General features: G+C 39.0%; 1 protein-coding gene across 1 annotated transcript; it reads left to right on the plus strand.

Moving 5' to 3' along the window:
• Positions 1-2,520: 2,520 nt before the first annotated feature.
• On the plus strand, positions 2,521-7,268 carry ywhag2 (3-monooxygenase/tryptophan 5-monooxygenase activation protein, gamma polypeptide 2; the record flags this gene model as incomplete). The annotated part of the gene is made up of 2 exons (XM_080526465.1): positions 2,521-2,607; positions 6,612-7,268. The coding sequence occupies 2 exons, from the start codon at positions 2,521-2,523 to the stop codon at positions 7,266-7,268; spliced, it is 744 nt and encodes a 247-aa protein (XP_080382591.1).
• Between the last annotated feature and the right edge of the window lie 4,060 nt (positions 7,269-11,328).

An 11,328-nucleotide genomic window follows, 5' to 3' on the forward strand; every position in this document is an offset into this window, starting at 1 on the left:
TATAATGGGTAATTCATAAACCGTTAATTCAACATGACTAATCAGAATATTTTCGAGACAGATTTAGGTTTTGTAAATCTAACATAAGCAGGAATCAGTCTTAAAATGTCATCGAACATGTACCAGATACTGTCCTCACGAGCTGGCCAGAAATATTCTGGCCAACAAGGTGCATGCACTTCACTTGGGCATATCATTCATCTGCCACGATGATTCCTGGGTATAGCTCCTTGTCATAGGCAGGCCTATCAGGACACATTCTCTGACTGGGTTGGTTGAGGCCTGACTGGGTTGTGTAAGGTGATCAACTTCTCCAGAATTGATTTAATTGAGTCGTCACTTACAAGCGAGTCCGTTTAATCTCAACGAGACGTCCTTGATATAACTTCTAAGATAAAATGATCCAATCAAATATTCGGCACCACTACTGAACTGTTCTTTAAGAGAATATTTATTCGAGCACATCGGCAAACAATAACATCAGCATACAATAGCAATTCATTCCATGGAAAGGGGTCTTATCTAGCTTCACCTCCGCAGACCAGGATCAGCTGGTTAACTGCAGAAGTTTCACCGGACAAGCGCCCCCCTTCGCCTGAGACCACAGTCTTTATATCTTTTTCTTAACATTTTGGGATGGGCTGTCCTTCTCTGGTAGGTTTTATGGTAAACGTCTGTTTTATATCGGAATGTGGCTTTCGACTCCTTTCGGTGTCAGTGCGAGTGTGTTATCCTCTTCTTCTGACCCCCCGGTCGTTTGTCATGGTGGGAGTGTTTGGACACTCTGTCTGCAACGGTATCCTGAACAGCCTAGCACGACGTTAGACACACACACACATTCTAATGTTTTTTAAGGAACCAGTAAGCATATGCACACAGTTATGTTTTTAGAATGCACAGATATTTTGATAGTTATTTTGGGTGTATTCTACATACGTTCTAAAGCACTAATTGGCCAGTTATTTAATCTTCAAACACATTCCTTCCATGACCAGGTCTGTAAGTTCTATGTCCTTATCAGGATCGCTTGTGTAAACATCACTGTTGCCAGGCCCACAGACTCCCATGACTTGGGATTCGATTAACAAGTTAGAATACAATATTGAAGAATAGACTTATCATTAATCATTAGTTATGATAGTATAAAATGAGTATAGGAAAATAGAATATCATAACAGCAGGTACAAAATGGTTGTTAGTACATAGGTAAAAATAAGCAATCTACAGGCGGTTTGAACCACAACACTTTCTCCCAGTCAGGAGCCCCTTCCCCCCACGTCGCTCAAAAGCAGAACCTCTCTTTTATGGTTCTGTGAGCCTTCAACTGATCTCAGTCACATATTATTTAAATGAACACACAGTATTTAATACAAATCCCTAACAGTTGCTTGAGGTTCAGCTTGGATCATTCGAAATCAATCGAAAACTCCAGTCCCCAGACAAAACATGTGTGCGTGTGGGATTGGGGCTTTTCAAGCGTAGCCGCGCGTAAATTCGACGCAGAAGTATACATTGGGCTTTAGGGCCACAAAAGTCCTAAAGCTGGTCCAGATAGGACTGCCGTGAGCGGAGATACGAAGCGCTAAAATGGGGGGCGGTATAATTGTAATGAGACCCCATCTTGCGTGGGAGGGAGCAGCCAATCTGAATGGCTTGTTGAATCGCATGTTTTCGGAAATACGCAGCCCACACATTTGTATACATACAAACGTAACATAATTACGAATATTTAGCACTTAAGCAACGTACACGTGTGTGGGGGGTGTTTTTATGTTGCTTAAATGCTAAATACTCAGTAAATACAAATATGAGATTAAACATTCAAACATTCCCCCCGGAATATCGAGGGGGGGGGGGGGGGGGGGCGTAACTTGTGATTGGAAGGGCAAGACGCACCCTACCCATAGCCATCGCCGTCCTCGATTTATTGTTAATGATATATCATTAAGAAAATGTTGTCGTTGTCGAGCTGTTTCTTTACAAAGGTCCCTTGGTGTGTATTTTTGCTGTGTATTTCCCATCCACTCCTTGGCCTCTGAATCAAGTCTCCTCATATACCACAATGCACTCCGATATTAGCCGTTAGCAGTGTTACCCCAAAATGCTAAAAGCCCCACCTCTTTAGTTTCATCCTCTTTGGGACAACTCAAAAATGATATTTCACCTGAACAGCGACAATAGGCTGAATCATGCCATTTAATTTCCCTCATAGCTACTACTCATATCACTGCCTGGAATGAAACTGGGAATTTGATTCGCTATAATCCCTGACATGCAGGACATGTGGATTCCATGTAAGGACTGTTACATCATGAGCAAGGCACCCACCTTTCTGAGCGATGACGCAGTCGAGGGAGAGTGTGAGGAGGGAGGGGAGAGGGTGTCCCGTCGGCACGAGCACAGACAGCAAGGAACAGCTGCAGCCTCAGGTCCACGTAGAATTTCACTGCACTGCAAGTAACATATCAGCGTTTTATCCCAACACCTTGAATTAAACTTGAACCAACAACACATATTAAAATGGTTGATCGCGAGCAGCTGGTCCAGAAAGCAAGGCTGGCTGAACAAGCTGAAAGATATGATGATATGGCAGCTGCCATGAAATCGGTGAGTCTCTCTTTCAAACCATCTCCAATTAAATATGAATAAGGTGTATAAAGTAGGCTACGCCTTGAATTATCTGTCATGTTAAATTCTAATTGATAGAGCGATGTATCTCTATTTCGGTCATTAATAAAGTACAGCAGTGAGACCATTTGATATTCGATATAGTAGAGATGGTCTGTTGCCAACAATTCTGGGGTTACATGTAACGACATCACTGCATTGCAATATAACACCACCCGAAAATATAAAATCTGACACATAGGGCTTGGTCACTGCTCCTTTATGAAACGAATTAGGCTATTGCATATCAGAGAGTTTAAACATTTATGGAGATAATGTATTGCATGGAGATCGTCTGCTCCATGGGCGGTGCCTTTCTCGTGCGTTTAAAACATGCAGTAGAGTGATACAATGATACGTAGCAGGCACTAGAAAACATTGATTTCTAGGTCAAATGCACACAGTGTACATACATAGCATGCATACAGTACTACATAAATGTACACTTCATAATTCAATTCATTTTACATCATATATACAACTTAATCAGGACATTTAGAATGTAATCTACACTGAGAGCTGTGCCATGTGAGGTTGCTCAAAACCCTTCCTCGAATAGTGCAATAAATAATTGAATTAAATGATAAAAAATAACAATCATTCCTGTCGAGCTGTGAGATAGATTTGTTCTTACATGTGTATTTATAATGATATGCCGATTAAAAATGAAGTAAACAGATGTTCTCCGAATTATCTTCAGAGGATATGCCTTTACATGACTGGTTCTTCCGTTTCAAGGTCTATACACAAGACTAACGTAGGAGGCAGCAGAATTCTCTCTAGAATGTTCTGTAATGTATTTGTCGTATTGCAGTGAGTCAATGTAATCAGATTGGCTATTATGTTTTCAGCTATTTTGTTCAACAAATAATCCTTCTGTATAGTGTCGCATTGTGTGCCAATGAGCCCATCGACATCTGTTGTTCCAGGGAAATTATGACTGTTCTAAGAAAAGGGGGCGAATCCCCTCCAGTTTCCACATCACTTGAATGCAATTGTAACAGAAATGGGATTGAAAAATCTAGGCTAAAGGCCGCTATTGGTAGTTTGATACAGCCGAGGCCCATGGCCTGTCTCATCACTGTTAGAACAGGTTCTCCAGTCATTAGAGTCTGAAAATACATTAATGTTATGAAATAAATCACAGCTTTTGGTCACAAGAGCTGATCAGGCTTATTGATGGGGGGGGGCAAAAAATGCTTTGTCACACAGTCCTCCTCAAGCTTTAGGTAGCCTAGATATAATTAAAACTCAAGTCACCATTTATTTTCTTACTGTAACTAAGATAAGCTACCCTCTGGTAGATTACTTTGTTTCTATTTGATTGTATACCTCGGATGCAAATAATGACTTTTTAGTGGTGTGTGCATATGGGATTGATTTCCCTTTAAACAATTTGCCTTGTCAGTGCAGTCAGTCCAAACTGCGGCTTTTCGCAGTGTAGGGGTGTGTACCCTTCATCAATGGGAAATCCCTTGCTCGGCTACTGCAGCCTGGGTTCACTTGGTGACAGCCCAAAAAAGCAATGACACTTGCTTTGAAGTTGGGAGGGATGTCACACCAGTCCATGAGAAAAGAGCAACATTAGCTTTACAATGGAAGTGGTTTGATTGAAAGTTTTACGCATATTCTAGGCTATATTTTCTTGTATTTCCTCATGATTTTAATCCTTGTATACAATGATATAACTCACATATGTCATCTTTATGTACTGTATATAGGCCTAACATAGATGCTCCTATACTCATGGATCATATGAAGGCCTATTCCTCTACTCCTTGATCATCTCATGCTTTTAAAGTTATTGATTTAAGAGGAAATAATCCAAATACAAATCTTCACTTATCTATGCATGGGTTATCTGATGGGACTGGAAGTGATTTTGAGATTTGGTCTTTTCAATGAGTCTTGATGTTATACTTACCAACGACCTTTCAGTTAAAATCGTTATCTTGTCTCCTAGAGTTTAGGTCTTGATACGGGAAGATGTGTTACATAAGAGCACATCTACATGTAATTATTGTTCATTAAAACACTGGTAATTTGGTAAATCATTTTGATAAAGATATGATTTCATGTAGTTGAATCTGTGTGTCTCATAATAGACAGGGTCATTCCATGTCAAATCAGATAGTTTCCGTAGTTAGAAACAGATATAATGAGTATTCCTGCATCAATATTTTGTATAAATATAGTTTCATCCCTGAGGAATAAGCTTATTGATTGTCCCCAAATTGACCATTTTCATTTTGTGGGATTCATATATTAAAAACACATCCGATTTGAACCAAAGTTGTAGCGTACTTGATCATGATTAATACATGAGGAATCCTTAACAATGGTCAGACGTCACGTCACCCATGAACCCTCCAAACTCCTCATTTATTTTGATTTTACCTGGCCAGTATGGAATATCAGTTCTCTATGGCTGGGAAGTAATATGAAGCTGCAGCTTGGAGTTGCATTTCTCCATACTATGTAATGTATTTCAGATTAATCTGGTAATTTGGATCTTCAGTCATTGAAGTTGTGTGTATAATGTCCCATTATACGGTGCAATAGTACCAGAGTATGTCCACTAGATGCTATTCAGTGAATAAAGTCTGAAATTGTTATATTGTTCTCAGTGTTAAGTTACCACAGTTTAGCTCAGTTACAACAGATTAGTTATGTCACTCTTCAAACCATTTCAGGACAAATAAGATGGATGGTGTTGAAATTCTCATTTGTCCATTGATTTCACATAAAAGTGTAGGCTGCTAATACTACGCTTTACCAGATGTTATGAGCAAAGTAATCTATAACATAACCTGGAAGATATTTATTGTCTAATATTTTATGTTGAGCTATTCAATGTTGTATTAGGAGTGAGAATTTCGTTTTTTAATTTGCTACCCAATGTTTTCCGATTAGACTCCAGTTACTGCCTTTCAGGAACTTGGTATAGACCAAGCCATAATTGATGATATTATAGGTTCAATGGTTTTTGATAGATCGTATAATTACCATAACTACAGTAGATGTGTAACTTTACTTTGTTGAGGTTTACATGTTGCATCCTACCTTGTATTGAGTAAACTATTTAGTGAAAACCATGGTCAGAATGACATCATAACATGGTGTTTCAGACAAGTGAAAAGGTCAGTTTGATCCAGATAGAAGGTCACAGTGACACGTGAACTGCCTGTGCTGTGATCGTCTTCACTTACAGTGCAGCTGCCCTTGGAGTGTTCCTGGGAACATTTTAGCCATCTCTAACCCCCCTTTCCCAACCCCCATTCTCAGTATCTTGAATATGGCTCGTCATTTGCTAGCATTAGCTATCCACATGGCAGCTGGAGCTACTGGTGCACTTAATGATCTGATTACCATGGAAACTGGGAATAGCGTATGATGAATTGAATCTTGCCCATTCCTAATGCTTTGCTGTGCATCCAGTTTGAATCTAGGTAGTGTCATATAACTCATACATATCCTAGCTTGTATGTATATGTACATGGTTGTGATATACAGTACACTAGGCCTAGATGAGCTAATATTCATGATCTTATATTCAATGTATATGTCTTAAATACAAAGCATTGTTGACAAAAATGTAATATTTTGTAAATGCTGAACAAATTGGTTTAATGGCAGAAATAATTCAGCCATTGATGTTCATCATCCTACCACCTTGAATTGTACAACACAGTCAAGCCTCTTCCCACAGCTGTTACACTTATACTGAAATTTGGTGATTCAGCCCCTCCTCCTACTCCATGGAAGTGTTCAATGGTCATTGAACATGCTATGTTTTACAGACACTGGGGTGGAGTGTCTTCAGAGTGCCCTGAGGCTAAACACAGTCAGACGCTTGTTTTGTAGTTTCATGGCTGTGGTTGGTTGTTGTATGTACCAATTATTTTGCACTATGATAACTGACCTCTCTGTACCCTTCCCCCTAGGTAACAGAGCTGAATGAGGCCCTGTCCAATGAGGAGAGAAACCTCTTGTCTGTGGCCTATAAGAATGTGGTGGGGGCTCGCCGCTCCTCCTGGAGAGTGATCTCTAGCATTGAGCAGAAGACCTCTGCCGATGGCAACGAGAAGAAGATTGAGATGGTGAGGGCCTACCGGGAGAAGATCGAGAAGGAGCTGGAGGCTGTTTGCCAGGATGTGCTCAACCTCCTGGATAGCTTCTTGGTCAAGAACTGCAACGAGACGCAGCACGAGAGCAAAGTCTTCTACCTGAAGATGAAGGGCGACTACTACCGCTACCTGGCCGAGGTAGCCACTGGCGAGAAGAAGTCCACCGTGGTGGAATCATCAGAGAAGGCCTACAATGAGGCTCACGAGATCAGCAAAGAGCACATGCAACCCACCCACCCCATCCGCCTTGGCCTGGCCCTCAACTACTCTGTCTTTTACTATGAGATTCAGAATGCCCCTGAGCAGGCCTGCCACCTGGCTAAGACCGCCTTCGATGACGCCATCGCCGAGCTGGACACCCTCAACGAAGACTCCTACAAAGACTCCACTCTGATCATGCAGCTGCTCCGAGACAACTTGACACTGTGGACAAGTGACCAGCAGGATGATGAAGGGGGGGAGGGCAACAATTAAAGATAAAACCTACACTTAGAAAAAAAAACATGAAGGCCCCGGTGGACTTTGGCAGCCGCTTTTGCCGAAGATACTACCACAGCAGCAGTTCTTTATTTTTCCATGTGTTAAAAGAAAAGAATCAAAAGAGTGATGAGAGGGGAGGTTAAATCTTAGTTTCAATATATATACAAATATATATTACAATAGAAAGGGGCCTCCGTCTTCTTGATTTTCTCTTGACATTTGCCAAAACCACTGATATGTCAGTCAATCAGCCTGAAGTGGTCGTTGTTGGATTGGAATGGCAGCCTCACACTGGCATAGGGACTGATCTCGTTGTACCAAGGGAAGCTGCTTATGTTCGGGTGTTTTGCGTGATAGAGATGCATTTGAGACACTTGAATGGGAATGCCTCACAAAAATAGTTTGCATTGGTTCCAGTACTACTAGCTGAAGCTATATCAAAACATTCTAACTGGGAAATAAGTATAGTGCAGATATATTTTCCCAAAATCTATTTCTATTCAATGTCAAACACGACAATAAGTTAGCAATTTTCACTTTCATATGTGACCTCTAGCGTAAGGTACATTTTGGATTTAATAAAAATGTACTTCCCCTACTAACTCCAATTATGTCACTGGAACCATAGACAAGATAACTTTGGGGTGGTTCAGTTTAATTTCATGTTTAGGTGAAATATCATCTTTCCCTGAGTTGTCCTAATAGGCCAGTCATAAAATATTTTTAGTTCTCCATTATCTACTTTGCTACCGCAGCACAGGCTAACAGTTCTCCAATAGACAGGATTCCAAAGTCTCTAAATTAATATTACTTAAAAGTCTCAGCAGAGAAACCTCAAACGAAGTTTAGTAGTGGCTACACTAGACAATTCTGTACATGCTTATATTGTAATGGCAAACAACTTAGTTTTGCAATAATATCGAATGATCCATTGTCACATATTCTTTCTGGATTCCATTCGGATACCGAGACATTCCGTATTCGAGTGCCCTTCCAGCGAGGGTAGAGCTAGGCTGGTGAAACCGAAACCGAGAGGTTGTGTGTGCGAGTCTACGGAAAAGAAAATAGTACCAGTTCTGAGCAAATAGAGACTGTAATTGATTTGATATTGTGATTGTGATTTTCAATAGAATGTATATCCCAAAAATCCTTTCAAGCGTAACTCGCAACTAAACTTTGTTTGAAGTCTCTCTGAGGAGATTTTGGCATGTAATTAAAACAATGTTAACTTAGGGACGTTTGAATCCTGTACTACTACTATGTAGTGCTACTGTGCTGCGGTAGCAAAGTAGATACTGGATAACTGGAAAATCTTTCACTACTGGCCTATCAGGACAACTCAGGGTAAGATGATATTTCACCTAAACATGAAATTAGACTGAACCACTCCTTTAAGGTAGAGACTTCACAGTTTAACACCGAGAAAAAAAATCTTAAAGCAGCTTCAGAGTTTGTCGTTTACTTCTGTGTTTGTTTTATTAAATGCACTTGCCTACTATACTGTTTCTTCAGTGTAAGATGATTACTACAATAATATCGATTATTCAATATTGTGCATGCTGGTGATGTATTTATATACAGTAGCTTGACTTTATTAACTTATACTGTGGGTGTTAAGTATTCATATGATTGAGAAAACATAGGCTATGTCTGATTATTTCTAATTCATTTATTTATTTGTTTTGTTTTAATTTGCTATACCAAAATGGTGATTGTTGAAATTTACCTGTTATTGGCGTTGCTATAGTGACATGCAATATGTGTTTTTTGTTAATGGGAAAAAAATAGGAAAAAACACACCAGTGATCGCTTAATCTTATTAACTATAGTGTCTGTCTAGTTCAATTATAATTATGACATTGTAATACAATACTTTGTTCTTAGAACAATATTTGAGTATGTTTACTGTCAAGTTATCCAGTTTGAAGTTGAACAATGGTGAAGTTTTCAGAATCAGTTTTTCTGTTATTGATTCACAACATGGACCACAATTTATTTCTGACAGTATACTTTTTTGTTTGTTTGTTTGTTTTTATACCTTTTAGCTGTTCCTGAGTGACAAATATCTTGAATGTGAGTCATTATGTAGCAGTTGCACAAGAACCGAAATAATAGCTATGATAATAAAATAAAAAAAGAATATGACACAAGTATAAATGCACCATATCCATGGTGGTCAAGTGTATTGTTGTGCTGTCACTAATAAGTAAAATTTGGCTTTTGACGGAAAGTACTTCAGAGAGAATGATTTAACTTTTGTGGCGTTTATAAATTTATTTTTTAAATGTAACTTGCAAGTGTAAAATAATCTGGTGACCCATAAACCATGTTATGTTGGTGTAAATGCACATGAAAACTACTTTTAGACTTCAAGACAACACAAACTAGCACAACACCATTGCACAAATCCACTCAGCCAATATAATGTAAACTCTGCCAATTCAGGCCTCTTATTAGCGCAAACATGGAGACACTTGGGTTAACATTATTTAATAAGAACTGTGTCACAACTGTATGATCCCCATGAGGACAGTAGGTACAGTATTCAGTTTTCATCCAGGATTATAATCTATATATATATATATATAATCTTTCATCCAGGATTATAATCTATCTTTTCAATAAACACCACCAAGTTAATCTTACACTCTTGGAAAAGGAGGTTCTACCTGGAAGAGAGAGATTGATGGCGTACCCTGGAAAACCAAATATGATACATTTCAAAATGTGTTAGAATCTTACAGTAATATTCTTAAACCTTGGCTACTCCTTGATGCCATACATCTAGTGACATCACCTTTAACCTGGTACTTACTAAGGCCTCATGGTCCCTTTAGCCTAGACCTAAAGCCACTTTTTAAACCATTCTCACCTTTCATTGATTAAAAATGTGTATGCTGCTTATACTTTGTGTATGTACGTCGTAGGTCCCTGTAGGTCCCTAGACTGACAGTAAAAGAAACCCTATAAATTATCTTTATCGTTTGTTAGATTATTTCAACATGGTGTCAGTATAGGAGCAATTCATTCATTATGTAACAACCATTCATTGATTTGATTTGATTTAATGTATTGTTTTTCTTTGTTTTTCATTTTGTTTGACACTGATCTGTGTGTCTTTGAGGAAAAGCACAGATGGAAATATGCAGGACAAAGAACACTACTGTAATGTAAACACTAATACTAATTTCGAACTAAGAGTTAGACACATTATGCGTTTGACACCAACATTCTACAACTATTCTACTATGGCATCTATCTATGAGTTACTTTTTACCTTACTAATTGAAAAGTACATTGATTACTATGAGTACATCTAGCTGAAAATTATATATATAAATTATATATATTTACATACGTTATGTATGTTTTATAGGAAATATGGTTGCCATCTCTTACCCATTAAAGTTTATTGTTTGTCAGTATTAGCCCAGATATAGTTTTTCATTCTGAACTATGATAGCATATTCTTTGCCTCATCCTAAAAGCCTCTATTTAAAAATAAATAATAATAATATCCAGAAGCAAGAGCATAGTACACCATTGGACACTGACAAATCCAATGCATCCTCTCATTTGCTTTTAAGAAGTTTGTGTAACCTCTTTATGGGTCACAGAGCCAGATCAAAGCCATTGTGTGTGTGTGTGTGTGTGTGTGTGTGTGTGTGTGTGTGTGTGTGTGTGTGTGTGTGTGTGTGTGTGTGTGTGTGTGTGTGTGTGTGTGTGTGTGTGTGTGTGTGCTTGCGTCTGTCAGTGTGAGTGTAAGCACATATTCATGTGTGCATTTATGCATGCATGTGTGTGTGTGTGTGAGGACGTGTGCACACGTGTGTTTGGCTGTTCATGCCGTGTGTGTGTGTGTGTGTGTGTGTGTGTGTGTGTGTGTGTGTGTGTGTGTGTGTGTGTGTGTGTGTGTGTGCGTGCGTGCATATATGAGTATGAGAGACTATATTGCTGCATTGCAGAGCAATGAGCTTTTCTCATCACTTCACAACATAGATCATTAAACCAGTGGGGTTACTGTGAATATGATCTCATAATTTGGGTGTAATAT

This window comes from Nansenia antarctica (genome assembly GCF_963989245.1).
Source record: "Nansenia antarctica genome assembly, chromosome: 3".
Taxonomy (NCBI): domain Eukaryota; kingdom Metazoa; phylum Chordata; class Actinopteri; order Argentiniformes; family Microstomatidae; genus Nansenia; species Nansenia antarctica.